General features: G+C 46.5%; 1 protein-coding gene across 1 annotated transcript in view; it reads left to right on the forward strand.

Moving 5' to 3' along the window:
* The window catches only part of adgrb3 (adhesion G protein-coupled receptor B3), a 72,100-nt gene extending 51,371 nt beyond the window's left edge, over nucleotides 1–20,729 (forward strand). Inside the window, exons 17-31 of the mRNA XM_063008168.1 lie at nucleotides 4,424–4,550; nucleotides 8,045–8,148; nucleotides 8,884–8,986; nucleotides 10,773–10,923; nucleotides 11,578–11,647; nucleotides 11,747–11,813; nucleotides 12,941–13,026; nucleotides 13,128–13,226; nucleotides 13,297–13,468; nucleotides 13,654–13,749; nucleotides 14,157–14,196; nucleotides 14,723–15,330; nucleotides 16,077–16,112; nucleotides 16,664–16,768; nucleotides 19,627–20,729. Of these exons, the coding sequence (XP_062864238.1) occupies nucleotides 4,424–4,550; nucleotides 8,045–8,148; nucleotides 8,884–8,986; nucleotides 10,773–10,923; nucleotides 11,578–11,647; nucleotides 11,747–11,813; nucleotides 12,941–13,026; nucleotides 13,128–13,226; nucleotides 13,297–13,468; nucleotides 13,654–13,749; nucleotides 14,157–14,196; nucleotides 14,723–15,330; nucleotides 16,077–16,112; nucleotides 16,664–16,768; nucleotides 19,627–19,815 (2,053 nt within the window). The 3' untranslated portion in view covers nucleotides 19,816–20,729. The remainder of the gene's footprint in view (nucleotides 1–4,423; nucleotides 4,551–8,044; nucleotides 8,149–8,883; nucleotides 8,987–10,772; nucleotides 10,924–11,577; nucleotides 11,648–11,746; nucleotides 11,814–12,940; nucleotides 13,027–13,127; nucleotides 13,227–13,296; nucleotides 13,469–13,653; nucleotides 13,750–14,156; nucleotides 14,197–14,722; nucleotides 15,331–16,076; nucleotides 16,113–16,663; nucleotides 16,769–19,626) is intronic.
* Nucleotides 20,730–21,730: the final 1,001 nt, after the last annotated feature.

The following is a 21,730-nucleotide window of genomic DNA, read 5'->3' on the forward strand; positions in this document are numbered from 1 at the left end:
CTAAAGACCTGAGAGGCCATTTAACGATCTTTGAGAAAACGTTGGTACCGATGGTACCGTTGAGGTTTATCGAACCATCGGACGTTTCTAGCTCTGCCAAGTCTGTGCCTGTCCCTAGTGCCTCATCAACAAGGAGTTTCTGCCCTCAGAACTGCTGCTTACTGGATGTTTTGAGGTGTTCTTGGTGTGACTAAACTTAAGGCAGTTCCACACCGAGGCTCGGACCCCGTATCGTCAGGAGCCTCGAGAGCCTGGTGCGGTTTACTCTCGCTCAGGAAAAGGAGACGGGAGCTTAATGGACCTCCGGAGATTGATCTGACGTTAAATGAAGTGAAGGACGTACGGCAAACAGAATCGAGATTTAAATCCACGTTAGCTTTTCAGCTGCAATTATTTAGCGTAATTATCACTTAATTACTTGTAATTAGAGTTAATTACCTTCATTTAAAGCCACTTCTATTCCATATCAGTGGAAAACACGGAGTCACCGAATAAAAATGTACGATTATTAATGGCCGGGTTTGGTAACCATGTTTAACTTGTCGCTGTTTAAGCTTCGCTGGAGCTTTAATTAAATTAAAAACGACGCTGAATCTGGTGAATCGGAGCAGAAACTGGTGACCAGAAATATTACGGCACCGGTGTTTAAATAAAGTAAAATAATGATTCAAATGTTTTAATACGACGATAACAGAGACGGTTCAGAATCCCCACAGTCCTTCATCAGGAGTAATAACACCGTACTGATACATCAGTGGTATCACCATGAGTTAGGGTTTAGGGTAAAGGTCTAAGGTCTGGGGTTAGGGTTTAGGGTTCAGGTTTGAGTTTAGGGTTCAGGTTGGGGTAAGGGGTTGAGTTTAGGGTGGTTCAATCTGAACTGCTTGTACTGTAATTGGGTTTAAAGTTAGGGTTTAGGGTGGGGTGTTGGGTTATGGTTGGGTTTAGATTGGGGTAAGGACTGAGTTTAGGATTAGATTGGGTTTAGATTAAGTTTAGATTTAGATTAGGTTTTGGGTTATGATTGGGTTTAGATTGGGATTAGGTTTAGGATTGAGTTTAGGTTTAGATTGGGTTTAGGTTTAGGATTGGATTTAGATTGGGTTTAGGTTTAGATTAGGTTTAGGTTTAAATTGGGTTTAGGTTTAAGATTAGGATTAGATTGGGTTAAGTTTAGGATGGATTTTAGGTTTAGATTGGGTTTATGTTTAGGATAGAGTTTAGGTTTAGATTGGGTTTATGATTAAGTTTAGGTTTAGATTGGGTTTATGTTTAGGATAGAGTTTAGGTTTAGATTGGGTTTATGTTTAGGATAGAGTTTATGTTTAGATTGGGTTTATGATTAAGTTTAGGTTTAGATTGGGTTTATGTTTAGGATTGAGTTTAGGTTTAGATTGGGTTTATGTTTAGGATAGAGTTTAGGTTTAGATTGGGTTCATGATTAAGTTTAGGTTTAGATTGGGTTTATGTTTAGGATAGAGTTTAGGTTTAGATTGGGTTTATGTTTAGGATAGAGTTTAGGTTTAGATTGGGTTTATGTTTAGGATAGAGTTTAGGTTTAGATTGGGTTTATGTTTAGGATAGAGTTTAGGTTTAGATTGGGTTTATGATTAAGTTTAGGTTTAGATTGGGTTTATGTTTAGAATAGGGTTTAGGTTTAGATTGGGTTTATGTTTAGGATTGAGTTTAGGTTTAGATTGGGTTTATGATTAAGTTTAGGTTTAGACTGGGTTTATGTTTAGGATAGAGTTTAGGTTTAGATTGGGTTTATGTTTAGGATAGAGTTTAGGTTTAGATTGGGTTTATGTTTAGGATTGAGTTTAGGTTTAGATTGGGTTTATGTTTAGGATAAAGTTTAGGTTTAGATTGAGTTTAGATTTAGATTGAGTTTAGATTTAGATTGGGTTTAGAATTAGGTTTAGGTTTAGATCAGATTTAGGGTTTAGATTAGGTTTAGATTGGGTTCAGGATTTAGGTTTAGGGTTTTTCTGTATGGGATTGTTTCCTGCTGGTCTGGTATTTTTTGTAAATGAACTACATATGAGAAGATTTGATCCTAAACCCTCTCAGAACCCTTGGGATTAGGTTTAGATTTAGGATTAAGTTCAGGGTTTAGGATTGGGTTTAGGGTTTAGGCTCAGAGTCTATAAGAACCCTTGACACAATAACAGAACTGAATCTGCTCTGTACTGAAGCGGCTCCACATCGTCTCTCGTCTCTATAATAAAGCTCTGGAGTTCAGGCTGTTCCACCCTGCGTGGTTCCGATTCATCTCACGACTGACCTGCACATGAGTTTGATAACCAGAAGGGGCGGGGCTCTGTGCAGGGCTGTGGAGTTTATTTAAACCAGGGACAGGAAAGGACCTTCCCTAAAGGCGTAAAACGTGGTGGCGGGTGCATGAACCTTATTATATAAAGGCATGATTAAAAACAGGCACAAATTCCCACAGCCACACTCCAGAGTCCTGTGAGAACACTAGCTGAAAAGATCACAGACGTCTCTCTATTATAATAGCGTTCATTTTTTAAACTGGCCGTCCGAATACTTTCGGCCGTTAGCCTGACTAACCCTATACATGCTGCGCTAGGACTAAGCTAACCGCTAATGCTAACAGGCTGAACAGATCATGTGCTAAGGCTAAGCTAATGGCTAATGCTAACAGTCAAGGCTAACAAAAACAGTGTGTAGTGACCAAAAGTATGTGGACGCCTGACTTTGTGCTTGAATGGGATTTCGGAGTGTGTCTGTGGGGATTTGTGCCATTTTGTAGTAGTGCAGGCCGGCCAGTCTAGCACCTGCACTCTTATTATTGCTGTTCAGTAAAAGCTAAAGAACAAAAGTATGTGGACGCCTGACTGTGTGGATTATGCCATTTTGGAGTGCGTCTGTGGGGATTTGTGCCCAGTTTTTTTTTTTTTTTTTGACATTTTTAAGTCTGGAGTATTAATTCCTTACACCCAGTGGACTCACTGCAACCCTGACCAGGAGAAAAAAAATATATATGACCAAAAGTATGTGGACGCCTGACTGTGTGCTTGAATGGGATTTCGGAGTGTGTCTGTGGGGATTTGTGCCCATTTTGTAGTAGTGCAGGCCGGCCAGTCTAGCACCTGCACTCTTATTATTGCTGTTCAGTAAAAGCTAAAGAACAAAAGTATGTGGACGCCTGACTGTGTGGATTATGCCATTTTGGAGTGCGTCTGTGGGGATTTGTGCCCAGTTTTGTTTGTTTTTTTTGACATTTTTAGTCTGGAGTATTAATTCCTTACACCCAGTGGACTCACTGCAACCCTGACCAGGAGAAAAAAATAAAAATATGACCAAAAGTATGTGGACGCCTGACTGTGTGCTTGAATGGAATTTTGGAGTATGTCTGTGGGGATTCGTGCCATTTTGTATTAGTGCAGACAGTGGGGTTGTAGGAACATTTTTTAGTGCGAAGTATTAATGCCTTACGCCTACCGGACTCACTGCGACCCTGACCAGGAGAAAAACACACCTACACAAATAATAAATAAATAAATAATAACACGACCAAAAGTATGTGGACGCCTGACTGTGAGGTTCGGTGTTGTGCGTATGGGAATCTAGTGTGCCTATTCCACAGTACAATAACAGCGCACATGCGCACATAGGCTCAGTCGGCGTCCCGATTCATTCCAGATCTCAGAGAGACGCTGTGAGAGGAAAACAGGACGATACCATTTACTCCGTGTGAGGGGGGGGGGTGGCGCGCATGGTTCGAACCCACGCGAACGAGTCCGAACGCGCCGGATCCCGAGCCACTGCGTCACGCCGGAGGTTCTCAGATGATTTTAGGAGACCCGCCGGTTCGGGTTCGGATGATTAAAGGCGGGAATCTGTGCGCGCGCAGCCGGGTCGTGCCGGACTCGCCCTCCCCTCCCCTCGCAGGCTGGAGCGGCAGCGCGCAGGAGCAGCACAGCAGCGAGACCCGCCTGCCGCCGCCGTTCCGCTCCCCGTTCCGCCGGTCCTACGGGCTAATCCTTCACCGGGGAGCGTCCGAACGAGCCGCCCGTTAGTGACGGTACAGAATCCTGATCAGGGGAGGTCCAGAAACCGAGGATAGGAGGTCGGAGCGTCGCGGTTTTTATCGGTAATGATTTGTCCGCTTGTTGTGCGTAAATCGCTTTTCAGCACGTCCCACACGGACAGTTCCAGAACCGGATCCAGAACCGAATGCAGAACCGAATTGAGATCTTTTTCCATCTATTCTGAGAGCTGGAATCGTTCCATGTGTTTTTTTCCGTTCCTAAATACCGCAGTATGTGTGGAGTCGGGAACCAGAGCCGCGTTTTTATTTTATTATTTATTTAATTGATTTATTTCTTTGTTATTATTATAATTATATTTTTATTTGTGTCGGATCTAATGTGGCTTCTCCTCTGATTTGTGGTGGCAGGAACCATTCCTGGGGCGGCTGGACGTCCAGAGGATGCAGAACGGTGCTGACGGATGCCTCGCATACGAAATGCCTCTGTGAACGCGCGTCCGCCTTCGCCATTTTGGCTCAGCAGCCTCTAGAGACGGTAAGCGCGCGTGCCCGCCGCTCACGCTCCCCGGTAACCGAGAGCTTTGATGCGCTTTGATGCGCCGACGCGATTCGATCCTGTGATCGTGGTGCGTTTTCGGTATCGGACTGTATTGTCGGGCTTGGAGCGCGTTTGTTTTATTCGTCGGGCGCGTTCGCTGTGGAGGAGCGCGCATGATTCACGCGCGTGCACGCGCACGCCAACCTGTCCTATTGATCCCCCGCCATCCAATCAAAACAATGCATTTAATTTAACCCCCCTTCCAAAAATAATACATAGATATATAAATATTAATACGCATATGCACCCTCCGCCACGCTTCAGAGGCGCAATTAAATCAATTTTACAAGGGAATCGGATCCATCACGCTTCTGATTTTGCTGTGGCAACAGTTTAGGGAAGGTCGTGCCTCTATATATATATATATATATAAGCCCTGACGAATTCAGCCACAAAACAGACGTACTCCGAACGCACCCTCCGCCACGCTTCATGTCGCACATTTGGTCGGAGCTTTCGGTGCCTTTTCTTAAATCGGCTCTTTCATAGACACGAATGATCACGCTTCTGATTTTGTGGCAACACTTTAGGGAAGGGCCTACAAATTCAGGGGCACAAATCCCCACAGACGTACTCCGAACGCACCCTCCGCCACGCTTCACATCTCACATATGAGTGGAGATTTTGGCGCATTAGATCAATTCTCTAAAAGAAACGATCCATCACAATTCAGAATTTTTTGAGGCAACGGTTTAGGGAAGGACCTACAAATTGAGGGCACAGATCCCCACAGACGTACTTCAAAAACGCACCCTCCGCCATGCTTCGCGTCTCACATTTGCGGCATCTAAAGGTGCATTAAATCAACAAAAGCCCTGACCTCAGGAGCTCTGGAACGAACCAGAACGGCTCAGCCGTACAAATTCGGGGCACAAATCCCCACAGACGTACTTCGAACGCACCCTCCGCCACGCTTCGCATTTTGCATTCCGTCCCAGTATGGTCGTGCCCCTATAAGCCCTGACCTGACCTGACCTGACCTGACCTCAGCAGCTTTGGAACGAATTCAGCCATAAAAAGCTCTGCTAACGTATGTACCGTACGTGTTATTAAATGGGCACAAATCCCCACAGACGCACTCCGAACGCACCCTCCGCCACGCTTCGCATTTCACATTTGCAGCATCTGAAGGTGCATTAAATCACCGAAAGCCCCGACCTCAGGAGCTTTGATACGAACCGGAACGTCGACCGAGACTTCCTGGGCTCAGCCGTACTCATTGGGGGCACAAATCCCCACAGACGTACTTCGAACGCACCCTCCGCCACGCTTCACATCTTACATATGAGTGGAAATTTCGGTGCATTTTTTATATCGATTCTCTAAAAGAAACGATCCATCATGATTCTGAATTTTTTGAGGCATGAGGCAGCAGTTTAGGGAAGGACCTACAAATTTGGGGCACAGATCCCCACAGACGTACTCCGAACGCACCCTCCACCAGGCTTCACATCGCACATTTGGTTGGAGGTTTCAGTGCACGTTTTTTAAATCAACCGGCGCATTAAATCCATCCTCTAAAAGAAACGATCCATCATGATTCAGAATTTTTTGTGGCAACAGTTTAGGGAAGGACCCACAAATTTGGGGGCACAGATCCCCACAGACGTACTCCGAACGCACCCTCCACCAGGCTTCACATTTCACAAACGAGCAGAGATTTCGGTGCATTTTTTATATCAATCACGCGCCATCATGATTCAGAATTTTTTTGAGGCAACAGTTTAGGGAAGGACCCACAAATTCAGGGCACAGATCCCCACAGACGTACTCCGAACGCACCCTCCACCAGGCTTCACATCGCACATTTGGTCAGAGGTTTCGGTGCATTTTTTAAAATCAACTCTTTCATAGACACGGATTATCACGCTTCTGATTTTGTGGCAACAGTTTAGGGAAGGACCTACAAATTCGGGGCACAGATCCCCACAGACGCACTCCGAACGCACCCTCCACCACGCTTCACATCTCGTATATGCACTTCTTAAAAAATGTGCATGACGTTTGTGTTTACGTTTACGTCCGCGGCATCCAATCATGACCGAATGCAATCCGAGACTTAGGGGCCTCGCTCAGGGGCCCAGCAGCGGCGACGGTGGTGAGGTGAGACTCGAACCGGCAACCTTATGATCGCCAGTTCAGTGCTTAGAAATTCTCAAAACAAACTAACACACTGGGGTATGAATATGAGGTGACACTCCGGCACCTGCGCTCTCTTATTACGAAGCTATAACGTGTCTGTATGTTTTACTAATATTATGGACGGTAGATGGTGAAATTTCTACCTTAAATTTTCTACCTTACTTACCGACCCAACTTTTTTGAAACTGGGGTTGTACCTACTTTTTTTGGACCAGGGTCTTCCTGCCTTACGTCCACCGGACTCACCGCAACTCTGACCAGGTCAAAGCTACTTAATATGCACTGTATGATCGAAAGTATTCGGACGCCTGACCGTGAGTTGTTGAAACAGAGGGACCTGGATGCGATCTTTCCCCAGGATTTCGGAGTACGTCTGTGGGGATTTGTGCCTGTTTCGTAGTAATTAGAGCTGAGAAAGCCTCACGGTCGACGTTCCGATTCGTCCCAGAGCTGCATAGTGAGATGTGAAGCATGGTGGAGGGTGCATTCGGAGTACGTCTGTGGGGATTTGTGCCCGTTTCGTAGTACGGACGTTCCGGTTCGTTCCAAAGCTGCATAGGGCCATGCTGGGACGGGAAAGGCCCTTCCCTAAACTGTTAGCGAATGTCGTAGCCGAAACACATGAAGCTAATTCAAAATAAGAAGCAGCGTCTGCTTCAGCTTTCTAAGCGCCCTTCAGAGGTAAACAATCACTAACCGTAGCCCGTCTGCAGGACGAGCGCTTTTTTTATTATCAGGCTAAGGCTAACGTTTACACACAATTAGCCCGGGATTCTGGGAAACGCTCGTAAATAACCGGATGTATCGATGCGCGGCATTAATCACATCCCGCTCGGCTAGCTCGTCTCTAAACGGCTGATTAAAAAGTGTACGCCAGCGGAAAGCTGCTAGCTCGCTTGCTAACCCCACTATACAACAGATACAACTTAGAAATGCTGCTCGTGAGTAACCGCGGCTAATGCTATTTACATTAGCATTCGTAGCAACAAGCCGCAAAGCACAGCCTTCAGGGTCCAGGTTCCGGCGCCGCTGCCCACTGGACGACTCGTTTTGAAACGACACCTCCGTGTGGGAATTTGTGCCCGTTTATAGGAACAGGACAGGGCCTTCCCTAAACTCTTGACACAGTTGTTTTCCCCTTTTACGGAAGGACCGTCGCAGTCTAAGCGCACAAATGCTAACACCTCAAACCTGACGCTCGTGGGCGACAAATCACGGGGGACGAATAGTGGCAGGGAACCGGATATGACCAGGTCCTCTAACGGGCGTGTCTCCGTCTTGTGTTCCAGGCGATGGATTACTCGGGGGTCCCGTCGGTCACGCTCATCGTGGGCTGCGGCCTGTCCTGCGTGGCGCTGGTCAGCCTGGCCGTGGTTTACGCCGTCTTATGGAGGTAAAAGATCCGTCCTTCAAAATAAGAGCCCACAATTTATTTATTATTTATTTAAATTATTTATTTATTTATTTATTTATCTATCTTAAATATTTATTTTATTTATTAATAAATGTTAAATATTTATTTATTAATTTCTGTTAAATATTTATTTATTTATTTATTTATTTGTTTGTTTTTAATATTAATTTATTTATCTATGTTCAATATTTATTTATTTATTTTAAATACACATTTATTTATTAATTCATGTTCAATATTTATTTATTTATTTATTTATGAATGTTAAATATTTATTTATTCATGTATTTTAAATATTATTTTATTTAGTTTTTAATGTTAAATATTTATATATATATATATTAAATACATAATAATTTATTTATGTTAAATATTTATAAATTTTTTAATACCATATTTATTAATTAATGTTAAATATTTATTTATTTTTATTATTTATTTATTTATTAATGTTAAATATTTATTTATTTATTTTAAATATTTTCTTATTTATTTAATGTTAAATATTTATTTATTTATTTAAAATATTTATTAATGTCAAATATTGATTTATTTATGTTAAATATTTATTTATTTTAAAATTTATTTATTTGTTAATGTTAAATATGTATTAATTAATGTTAATATTTATTTATTAATGTAAAATATTGATTTATTTATTTATTAATGTTAAATATGAATTAATTTATGTTAATATTTATTAATTTATTCCAGGTACATCAGGTCGGAGCGATCGATCATCCTGATCAACTTCTGCATGTCCATCATCTGCTCCAACATCCTGATCCTGGTGGGACAGACGCAAACGCACAACGTGGTAAAAACGTCACGCCTTTTATTTCACTGGGGGGGGGGGCGTCTCCGTCTAGAATAGAAGCTACTCAATCCACCACAGTGCCACAATCAGCCACGAGTTATGACATCATAATAAGTGTCCGGCTCTCACTGTGGTTCGGTGGAGTCCCAGCGCCACTTCTGTCAACATCTACTGATTTATATTCCCTGTCACGCCCTGTGACGCCCATTCTGATTGGTTCCCTCTTCCCCCTCCCCCTCCTCCTGAGCGTAGTGCTCGGCCGTCGTCATTCCTATTCGTCCCGTAATGAAATCAGGTCACATGACCTCTCTCTCTCTCCATTTCTCTCAACGTAAGCTAAGTGAGCTCGGCGTCTTCCGCCAGCGCTACGCCAACCCCCCCCCCCTCCCCTCACCCGCCCCCGCCCCCGCCGTACTCCGGTTCTCTGTTTCCATGGAGACAGGAACGGCAGGCTCGTCGTCGCCGGCGAGTTTCCTTTTATGAAGGACAGCGAGTGCGGCGGATTACAGAGAGGGCTCCGGGCCCCCGCTACTCTCGCCACACACTCTCACACACACTCTCACACACACACACACACACACTCACACTCACACTCACACACACACACACACACACTCACACACACACACTGTGTTTTCAGTACACTCTGTACCTAGCGTACGCGGGAGAACGTAGCTAACGAGGTGGAATTAGCAGCCTGCTAGCTTCCCCTCAGCCGTATGAGGTGCTGAAGCTTCGTGTTCTGTGTCTGTGGGAATTTGTGCCGTTATTTCTGACTGAGGTTCAGCAGAGTTCCTCTACACACCAGCATCATGAAACCATGTGACCGTCGTGCTGGAACCCGTCCCACCCTCCCCGAGGAAACAAAGAGGGAGGTGTAGCAGTGATGATTCCGATTCATCCCAAAGGCCGATGCTTAGTGCAGTTATTATGCAGTTACTATTATTATTTATGTAAGAAAAAAATATAAGTAATAATAAATATAATAATAATAATAATAATAAATAATAACATAATAAAAATAACAAATATAATAATAATAATAAATATAATAATAATAATACTTATAATAATAATAATAATAATAATATTAAACATAATAAATAAAAAATAAACAACAGTAGTAATAAATATAATAATATTAATATTGATAATAATAATAATAAGAATAAATAATCAAATAATAAATATTTAATGATAATCACAATAATAAAAAATAATAAACTTAACAATATATGAAATAAAATAATAATTATATTAATAAATTAAATTATAATAAAATAAAATAATGATAGTAATAATAAATATGATAAAAAATAAAATAAATAATAATAATAGAAGTAACCATGAGGATAATAATAAATATAACAATAATAGAAATAATACAATATATTAATAATAATAATTATAGTGAAATTAAAGTACAAATTAGACTAATGAATAAAATATTGAATATAATAATGAATACAATAATAATAATAATAAATATAATAATAATAATAAATTAGAAATAAATAAATATTATTAATAATAAAATAATTAAATAAAGTAATAATGTAATATAATAATACTATAATAATAATAATAATAATAATAATACTTCATACTTAAGGACACTTTATAAAAACAAAGACATGAGCAGTAAAGAGGAAAAGTTCTGGAAGAGTTTGGTTCAGGGGACTGTTAGAGTTCCAGAGCCGGGGGGTCACTGAGGTTAACTGGGAGTGTCGTGGTCAGCGGTTTGGGCAGTGATGTACTCAGCAGCTCTGTGTCCCTGTCGTTGCAGGGCGTGTGCACCATGACCACGGCGTTCCTGCACTTCTTCTTCCTGGCCTCGTTCTGCTGGGTCCTGACCGAGGCGTGGCAGTCCTACATGGCCGTGACGGGGAAGGTGCGGACCAGGCTGATCCGGAAACGCTTCCTCTGCCTGGGATGGGGTGAGTGCGCCGGGCGGTTACCACAGATACCACAGGGTTCCTTCAGAGGTTCGGTGGAGTCCGGGTCTCGTCATGTTAGGGGCCTCGCTCAAGGGTCCAGCGATGACTTTAAACCAGGAAAGAGCCTTCCCTAAAGTGTTGCCCCAACTGGAAGCATCATGAGTGATATTCATCGCCAGGAGGGCGTCCGAATACCTTTGATCCTTTTCTTGGTCGTCGAGTGCTGCTTAGCGACTGTCGCCAAGGGAACCGGATCAAAGCGCTTCGAATAAGAGCACGGCCGTCGCCGCTCTGTTTCACTACCAGCAATGAAGAGACCCGGAGTCAGCACGGGCCGCCCAACAACCTGTCGGCGGCCCCTCCTCGCCCCCCCTCGAGGTACAAGTTGCCTCCGTCAGCAGGACAGAGCCCGCAGTCTGTGCACAGCCCGGCGGCGCTTGATTAACGCCTGGCGTGCTTGCACCAGCGCATTAGGAGTCCCAGCGGAGTGCGGCGAGGAGGCGGCGCTCGATAAATCCTGCGTGAGGGAGGACTCGTTAACATTCGGATCACGTCCGGGGCAGGATGAAGCCGGTCAGAGCCGGTCAAACGGGACGGTCAGGCTCGTTTTGACACCTTTTAATCCCTAATCACGTGATTTTATCTGGTCTGCAGGTTTACCCGCCCTGGTGGTCGCCATCTCCATAGGATTCACCAAGGCCAAAGGTTACGGGACGCCCCAGTAGTAAGTCAGACTGTTTTTCTTTCCCTAACACACACACACATTATGTGCGATCATTAGCTTAGCGCTAACCTGAACGTTTGTGTCTGGCTCGGCGTCCAGCTGCTGGTTATCTCTGGAGGGAGGGCTGCTCTACGCCTTCGTCGGACCCGCCGCCGCCGTAGTGCTGGTGAGTTCACCGAAATAAACCCGGGACGCGTTCCGTCCTGGTGTGTTACGCTACATAGCGCTCCTCACGCAGGCAGGTCGGTCTAGCACCTGTTACAGAGCCGGCTATACAGTGGAGCTCTCTGATTGGTCGGTTGGTTGATTGATGTGGTTGACAGGGTGGTTGGTTTGGTTGATTATTTTGGTTGGTTGATTTGGGTGCCTGATGGGTTGAATTGGTTGTTTAATTGGTTGATTGGTTGACTGGCTGGTTGGTTGGTTTGTTGGTGAATTAACGTGGTTGGGTAGTTGGCTGGTTAGTTGGTTGATTTGGTTGGTTGGTTAATTGATTTGGATGTTTGATGGGTTGATTTGGTTGTTTAATTGGTTGATCAGCTGGTTGGTTGCTTGGTTAATTAATTTGCTTGGTTAATTAATTGGTGGATTGATTTGGTTAGTTGACTGCTTTAGTTGACTGGTTTGTGAGTTGCTTGGTTGGTTAGTTGATTGATTGGTCAATTAGTTAATTCATTGGTTGATTAGTTAACTTATTGGCTGATTGATTAGTTAATTGATTGGTTGGTAGATTGATCTGGTTAGTTGACTGGTTTGTGAGTTGCTCGAGTTGGTCGGTTGGTCAGTTGATTGGTTGGTTGATTGGTTGGTTGGTTGATTGGTTGATTGGCTGGTTGGCTGGTTGATTAGTTGATTGGCTGGTTGGTTGAATGATTGGTTGGTTGAATGATTGATTGAACGGTTGATTAGTTGGTTGGTTAATTGGCTGGTTGATTAGTTGATTGGTTGGTTGATTAGTTAATTGGTTGATTGATTGGTTGATTAGTTGATTGGTAGGTTGATTGGTTGATTAGTTAATTAATTGGTTGATTGATTGGTTGGTTGGTTGATTGGTAGGTTGATTAGTTAATTGATTGGTTGATTGATTAGTTGATTGATTGGTTGATTGGTTGGTTGATTAGTTAATTTATTGGTAAATTGGTTGGTTGACTGGTTGATTAGTTGATTGGTTGATTAGTTGATTGGTAGGTTGATTGGTTGATTAGTTAATTGATTGGTTGATTGATTGATCGGTTAGTGTATAACGTCTTCGCTCTACCCGTCCGTGTGATGTCTGTACTTGTCCGTTCTCAGGTGAACATGGTGATTGGCATCCTGGTCTTCAACAAGCTGGTTTCTCGAGATGGAATCCTGGACAAGAAGCTGAAGCACAGAGCGGGGTGAGTACGGTCAACCACGCCCAGTCACCCAAATCATCCAACACTGACCACACCCACGTCGGCCAAACTGACCGGTCCGTTTTCTGTCCTTGGTCCTGCAGGCAGATGAGTGAGCCTCACACCGGACTGACCTTAAAATGCGCCAAGTGTGGCGTCGTTTCTACCACAGCATTGTCTGCAACGACAGCCAGCAACGCCATGTGAGTAGCGCTAATCTTTCCATAATATAACGGACTGTAGACAGCGTAATCATTTATCCTTGCCTCTCAGGGCGTCTCTGTGGAGCTCCTGCGTGGTCCTGCCGCTCCTGGCGCTCACCTGGATGTCGGCGGTGCTGGCCATGACGGACAAGCGCAGCATCCTGTTCCAGATCCTGTTCGCCGTGTTCGACTCCCTCCAGGGCTTCGTCATCGTCATGGTGCACTGCGTCCTCCGCAGAGAGGTGAGCCTCATCGTCCAGACTCTTCTTAGACACGTCCGGTTCCCTTGTACAGCTGGGCCGTAATACAGCTCGGTACCGTGTGCTTGAATAGCACCAAGGTTCTAAGAACTGGTGCCTGAACGGAACCAGTTCCACATCATGAAATGAGCGTCACCTGATTGGTCGGAACTATCTTGCCGTTCCAGGTCCAGGATGCCTTCAGGTGTCGACTGCGAAACTGCCAAGATCCCCTCACCGGTGACGCGACCGGGACCTTCCCCAACGGCCACGCGCAGATCATGGTGAGAATACACACTGCACCTGTTGTAACCAATGCAACAGCGCCTCCTGCAGTCCGTTGGGCGCTGGGACGGGGGCGGGGTGTCCTCGTCTGTCTATGGACCCAGTCTGTACCCGCCTACAATTGGCTTGAGCTCTATCTCTTGCTGCTCTGTGGTGGATTGAGTAGCTGGGGTGATTTTTGGGGAGCAGCCTCCCCTCCTTGACCCACCAAAAACGGTCCCGGAAACCCTGTACAGTTGGTACAGCACTCCGCTCTGGGACTCTACCCCTCAGGTTCGAGTCCGGCTTCTAAACGTACTTCCAAATTCTCTAGTTCTACTTTCTTCTGGACAGTCCGGTTACATCTGGCGCCCCTGGCTTTGTTACTAATAATATTTATTACTTATTGCAACCTGTCTTCCCACAGACGGACTTCGAAAAAGATGTGGACATCGCCTGCCGATCAGGTAAGAAACCGATGGTCACCTACTTCTGCAGACCAGGTCTTAACAGCTACAGCACTAGGCAGACGCTTCAATCCAAGGCGACTTATAATTGTAGCTAGATAGGGTTAAGGGCCTCGCTCAGGGGCCTGACACTGCCAACTGGTGGTGGTGGGGTCCGGAAATGACAGCCACTTAAAAAAAAAAACAGTTGTACAAACAGTTGTTTGGGAGCAATTTAATAATAATAATATTAGTGAAAGATGATCATCCTAGTCGGGGCCCTGGCCACCCCTCTTCCGTCAGACATAGCCAATCATGTCTGATCAATAGATAGCTCCACCTAGGATTCGAACTCTGGATCCCAGCGGTAGTGAGCTAACCCTAACCCAAACCCAAACCCTAACCCTAACCCTGGTGTTAGCTAGAACAACAGTCGCTCTTCAGTTGAAGTTCCGGTTCCTTCCAGAGGAAAAGGAAAGGGCCTTCCCTAAATCTGCTTGGCGTGTCTCTGTGCCATTTTTCTAACGAGACTCTCAACCACTTGCAGCTCTTCACAAGGACATGGGCTCCTGCCGCGCCGCCACCATCACCGGCACCCTCTCCCGCATCTCCCTCAACGACGAAGAGGAGGAGAAGTGCCCCGAGGGCCTGAACTACTCCACCCTGCCCGGCAACATCATCTCGAAGGTGCTCATTCAGCAGCCGTCGGGGATGCACGTCCCCATGAGCGACCAGTGCCTGGGCGACGGCGCCGGCGACATGCACCGCGCCATGTACCTGTGCACCGAGGACCCCATGCGCCAGGCCGAGCAGGGCCCCATGGAGACGGACTACATCGTGATGCCCCGCGGCACCTCGGCGGCCGGGTCGGTGCCCACGGGCTCCGCCAGCATGCCCGTGCTGCTGAAGGACGACTGCAAGAGGAACATCGGCATGGACACCCTGCCGCACGACAGGATGATGCACTACAAGATGGCGGGCGATTTTAACATGGGCCCCTCGGCCATGGAGCAGTTCTCCGGCGCCTCGGAGCACATGCAGAGCCTCCCGTTCGAGCCTCGCACCGCCGTCAAGAACTTCCTGGCTGAGATGGAAGAGAGCGCCGGTCTGGCACGAAGCGAGACCGGCTCCAGTACCTCCATGAGCTCTTTAGAGGTGAGTTGTTGGCGCTGTGGTCTATTCCGCTAGCCCACTACCTCTGAGACTTTGGTTTCAGTCTTGGAAGTGTCGTAAGTGTGGTTGTTTAGGAGCAACTCCTGATCCTACACTCAGGAGACCAACACCGACTCCGATTGGGTGCTTACCAGACACATTTGGGTGTGTCTGAGGGAGGGACGGACAGATAGGGTCACTTCCTCGAGACGCCTCCTGTCCAGTTGAGTCTTTCTAAGAATCCACAGCCTTTGACTGGCGACCCACTTGAGTCAGAGGGTACAGGTGTCAATCAGCAACCTGCCTTGGCCAGTGAGGTGTTGTGCAAATGGCAGAAGCGACTAAATTGAAGGGCATCTGGATGGCGCCAACTAAAGTTTGAGTCCCAACAATGCCATGGAGCAACTCCTGATCCTACACTCGGGAGATGGAGCAGCTCTTACCAGACACAGTTGAGCGTGTCTAAGGGAGGGACGACCAGATAGGGTTCCTTCTTCAAGACTCCTGCTGTCCGGTCGAGGCTCTCTAGGTCCCAACAACCTACAACCGGCGACTCCCTTGAGTCAGAGGGTACGGGTGCCAATCAGCAAACTCCCTAGGTTCTGCAACAGCAAGTCCTAGTGCTGGTTTAGGTGCCTACATTAGTGGTGCACACTTCTCCTTCCCCAAAGGTTCGGAACCTGCCGAAAAAAACATAAATAATAAAGGTTGTAACAATGTGGAACTGACGCATCTTTTTGCCCCCGCAGAGGAGGAAGTCCCGATACCAGGACCTGGACTTCGAGGTGCGTACGATCTCTTTATTAGCCAAGTGCATGCCTCGGCCTTTTTTTACATCAGCCTTTTGCGTTTTACCCTTTAATTTACGACTACTTTGTGTAGCACTTAAGCTTATTGGTAGCCGCCAGTTCCCGCCGACTTCCCGGCAATCTATTTCGAGCCGTGCAGTTAAGGTAAAAGCAATTCCGTCAGCTGCCACACAGAGTAGCGACTCCCATTCCCATTTTTATCCCCCTTCTGCATTCATAGACCTCAAGCTGAAAATCAAAAGTAGATCTTTTAAGGTCACGTGGAACATCCACTTTCGGCCCCATTGTCCAAAAAAAAGAAAGAGAGTCAAGTGCTACCGGAGTGCAGGACCCTTCGGATTCAAGCGGTGGGCAATCGATGCGACTACTATTAATCCTAACCTTAGAGAGTCGTAGAGCTCAGCCGAAGAATTCGGAGGGTCGCTGATAGTCTTTAATCCGATTAAGAAAAGCAGTTTTTCCTCATACAACGCTATGGTTATCAGCTTGATTGAACTCCAACCCGCCACCACTCCTTGCCATTGCAGAAAGTCATGCACACCAGGAAAAGACACATGGAGCTGTTCCAGGAACTGAATCAGAAATTTCAAACCCTGGACCGATTTCGAGACATACCAAATATGAGCAGCATGGTAAGTAAGTCTGATTGAAAGGTGGCTGGGGGCGGGTATTTGGGGTGGGGTTTGGGGTTTAGGGGTGGGGGAAGGGACGAGGACCATGTTTAGACACACACTCCATTCACATCTGCACCTCCATCTTCTTACATCAGACAGCGAATGACTGGAAAGGCGTCGACACGCCCGGACAGGTCATTGATGTGGACATTCCCATTCGCCAGGACATCAACCACTAACACGCTTGTTATTTCTTTCTCCATCGGCTAGTCACTGCTTGGTGGTTGCATGACCTGATTTGCTCACATTAAGACATTCAGACACTCCAGGGGACGTCCCTTTTGGGCGCTACGCTAGTTGAAATTCCAAATACCATTGTGGGTATGCGAGAGAAATTCAAATGTGAAAGCTTGGACTAGGTAAGGCAGGGTCCAACACTCGGAAGACCAGGCAGTGTCTGAGGGAGGGAAGGTCAGATAGGGTTGAAGTGGCGGCACTAGTAGCGGAGGAAGCTGGACGCCTCTCTGAGAATCCACCTTCTCGGAGTGTGGTCCTCTGTAGGCGCTGGGGAACTTTGGTCTAATCCGTTTGCCCACCAATGTGAAGAGTTCAAGTCCCAGAGGTACTTCAGGCACATTTGGGCATGTCTGAGGGAGGGAAGGTCAGATAGGGTCGAGGTGGAGGCACTAGTAGTGAAAGAAGCTGGACGGCTCTCTGAGAATCAACCCTTGGTTGGTGTAACGAAAGGCCAGCGACTTCTCACCCTTCCTGGAGTGTGGTCCGGCTGGCCCACCTATGTGAAGAGTAAGAGCTTTCGAGTTCAAGTTCCAGGGGTACTACAGGCATATTTGGGTGTGTCTGAGGGAGGGACGGTCAGATAGGGTTGAAGTGGCAGCACTAGTAGCGGAGGAAGCTAGACGGCTCTCTGAGAATCCACTTTCGACTGGTGTAAAGAAAAGCTGGCGACTTTTCACCCTTCTCGGAGTGTGGTCCTCCGTAGGCACTGGGGCACAAGTCCTAGGGGTACTACAGGCACATTTGGGTGTGTCTGAGGGAGGGAAGGTCAAATAGGGTCTAGGTGGAGGCACTAGTAGCAGAGGAAGCTGGACGGCTCTCTGAGAATCAACCCCCTGGTCGGTGTACTGAAACACCGGCGACTTCTCACAAGTCAAAGGGTACGAATGCTAGTCCGAGTGCTTGACTGATTAGAATAGGGAACTGGAAATGACTAAACTGGGCATCTCACCCTCGTTGTCGCTGGAACAGTGGCTCCCGCCGTCTAGATACAGAGACTGCCGACTTCACACGTGCCGGAAGGTGCGGACGCAAGCCACAGACGCATTGTGATATTTCAGGGAATTGGAGATGACTAAACTGCGAACACATTGTATAGTCCAAGACACGTTTACATCACCGCGCCCGACGTTATACGCAGATGAAAAAAATGCGTCCGTTCGCCCGAACGTAGTCTCTCTTCACTCGCATTTCGATCGGGCGCTCGCTGCTCAATGCCACTCGTCTCTTGTTGCCTAGTAACAAGCAGAACATCATTTATACGCCGCGGATAACATCTCAGCGCTGTAGGAATTCTGGGTGGGCGGTGTAGAACGGATGTAGAGGTAGAACAGAGAGGCAAAGAATGTTCCCTCAAGATTCGGTCGTAGTCCGATTGGCTTTACGGGGTACGTACGTAGGAACAATCTGTGATTTCTTATGATGTACAGTGCTGTGCAAGGATCAGTCCACATTTGGCTGTCCACATTTATTTGGTGCGTACCTTAATGCTAGGTAGATGTTTGAACTTTGGTAAGCCAATGTGCTCCCTGATATTTAGGACCAGGTCATGATTGCCTCTGATGCCAGTTGTATGCTTCCTCGCAGAGGTCTGGACTGCAGGCGGGCCAGACTAGCAGACTAGCGCCTGACCTCCAGCGGTAAAGCCACTCGCGGTAACTTGTGCAGAATTCTGGCCTCTAGGCTGAAACCACCAAAGACAAATCCACAATTGACCCCCAGAACAGTGTCAGCCAATAAACACCCTTCCTCATCATGCCACCAATAAGAACATCCCTCTTCTGCACACGCTCAGTTCGTCTCAACATTGCCGAAACGCCTGTCTAATAACCTCGTACGATGTAGCGGGGCTCACTGAGCGCTGCGTTCATCCTAGGAAAGAGTTCCGCCGGAATACTTCACATTTGGTAGGCATACAGGCAACAGGCGTACCTCAGGGTTTGGTCCTAGGATCGTTTGAGTTTTCAAAAAAAACCCACGTTAGCTCGCTGTCCCCGCCACCCTGTTGCCGTTATTTGTATCGTACCATCCTGGCACCGTCGTTGATGTATTCCTGGCTCCTCCTGTATAAGTAAAAGCTCGCTGCAAGAACGGACTCAATCGAATTACGTTACGCGATACGGAGCCTCGGGGCTACGCACACGCTACGACAGACGCCATGGAAACAGCAAGGGAGCGTGCTCGGGGTTCTCCGAATCGCTAAAACGAATCGGTCAGTAGATCCATCACAGCGCATTTACCTCGACGTAATGGAAAGCTCCCATGAAAAGGGGCAGAACTGAGGTCTTAGGTAGAGAACTGGTGGCTGGCATGTGTTTACACCTTTTGGCACTTGCCTCTCTGTGCCCAGGGCTAACGGTGGGAATTGGCAATGACAAAACATCCTAAATTAAGATCCGAAATCTTCCAAATCTGTCAAAGTCTTGGTACCAGACACAAGGACCTTCAGAGGTCTTATTAAGGTGGTCGTAATCTCACAGTTCCGGTTCCTCTCAGGGGGGTCTTAGACTTGCACAGTACTGTACGGTGCCCGACGGGGAACCGCCTCTCACAACCTCTTGTACCGTCCTCTTCCTCCACAGGATAAGACCATGGCCAGCAAAAACCCCTGGGAGACGTACAACCCAGCCTGCGAGTACCAGAACTATGCCACAATGAATGTACTAGAGTCGAGCGTCAAGGACTCTCTGGAGATGACTCCCGCCGAGTGGGAGAAGTGCGTGAACCTCCCTCTGGACGTCCAGGAGGGAGACTTCCAGACGGAAGTGTGATCAGACCTTCAAGGGCGGCGACCGAGGATATATTTTGCACTGGAGAAAAAAGGGGAACAAAGTGGAAGGCGGGGACGATCATGTGCCAATAAGATTCGAACTTTGTTTGAGAACGACGTAAAGGACGAGCGTTTTCTTTCTTTCTTTGCTCCTTTCTTGCTTTCGTTGGTTCTTTTCTTTGGGATTCTCGCCGACGCGGCCGGTAACGGAGCCGCCGGGTGTATATTATAACCACGACCAGTCTCCGAGCTTTTCCAAGCTGCCCGTCGAGAGGCGAGACCTCAGAAACGGGAAATGGGAGACGAACCGTGACGCTATGCTACATCCACCCACAAGCTTCTTCGGGCTCAGTTCCTTTTTTTTTGTTTTTGGGTTTCCGTTCGGTCGTAACTGAGTCCGGGAGCACAATGTACATACGCAGGTTTTTAAAACGTTTATAACAAGTCCGTCGGCCATCGGTACACTTTTTACTTTCTACTACGATACAGAGGTGTACTGAAAGACGTGACGAGGATTTTTGTTTGTTTGTTTATTTGATTGTTTTTTTTCCGTTTGCCGTCATTTAAAGATGAATGTTCGTCCGGCTACGTTCTTCATTGCTTTCGATGCAATAAAGGTAATACTCACTTTTATATGAATAATATATTTCACAACTTTAATACTGCAGACGTCGCTCGAAGGCACTCGGCGAGCTTCCGCTCATCTGCAGCCCTGTATAAAATATTTAAAAGAGAAAAAAAAATCCCCGAACGTTGTACGGTGTAAATAAAACTTTTGTCTACATATGTTCTACCGGTGCCGAGTTTATTTTGCTGAGAAAAAGACAGAAGCGCCGGACTGACCGGCTCTAGCGACAAATGTTAACGTTTGAAAAAAAAGGAATGTAAATAAAAGAGGAAATATGTTTGTACAGATTGAGCGGGAGTGTCGACTCTATCCGGTACCGGACTGTAAGCATCATGTTCTTCGTGATCTTCTTTGCTTTCATTTGCGTTTATTCACTCTGCCTCGGGTCCAGGTTAAGCCAAGGGAGCAAGGAGCGACTACCGAGGAACAAGACTCCGAAGGGAGCTGTATCCTACCTGAGCGACGTAGACCAGATTTGCATAAGAATCAGTTAAGTGTCCGAGTGTTGCCTCCAGGCTGGTCAGGGGAAATATGTTTGTACAAATTGAGCGGTTGTGTCGACTCTATCCGGTATCGGGTTGTAAGCCTCGTGTTCTTCATGATCTTCTTTGCTTTAATTTGGGTTCATTCACTCTGCCTCGGGTCCACAGCCTAGTAGCTAGTAGAACTCCAGGTCGGGCAACGAGAGCAAGGAGAGACTACCGAGGAACAAGACTCTGAAGGGAGCTCTATCCTCCCTGAGCGACGTAGACCAGATTTGCACCAGTTAAGAATCAGGTAAGAGTCAGAGTGTCGCCTCCAGGCTGGTCAGGGGAAATATGTTTGTACAGATTGAGATTGGTCCACTCTATCCGCTACCAGACTGTAAGCCTCATGTTGTATCTTCTTCGCTTTGTTGTTCATTCACTCCACTCCGAGCCCGGAAACACAGCCTGGACTTCCTGTTGCTCGTAACGGCAGCAAGGAGAGACTACCAAGGAATAAGACTCCGAAGGGAGCTCTATCCTGCCTCAGCAAGACTTCTGGGCAAGTGGTGGAGGGATCCTTCCACTGACCGATGAGAGGAAGAACCCAACTCTTGGGGTAAAGGTTGCCGGTGCAGTAAGGGGTGATAGGACGTTCCCAAATTTTAAGAATCAGGTTGCCAAGCATCCCGAACTCTACACGTAGATTCATCTGGAGTGATTTTTGCCACATTATGACAAGGAACTAGACTTTCATCTACCTTGGGCAGCCTAGGATAGCAGGGATGACTTTGGTGGCCCCAGGATGCAGCCTCAGGTAAGTA

This window comes from Trichomycterus rosablanca, chromosome 14 (genome assembly GCF_030014385.1).
Source record: "Trichomycterus rosablanca isolate fTriRos1 chromosome 14, fTriRos1.hap1, whole genome shotgun sequence".
NCBI classification, from domain to species: domain Eukaryota; kingdom Metazoa; phylum Chordata; class Actinopteri; order Siluriformes; family Trichomycteridae; genus Trichomycterus; species Trichomycterus rosablanca.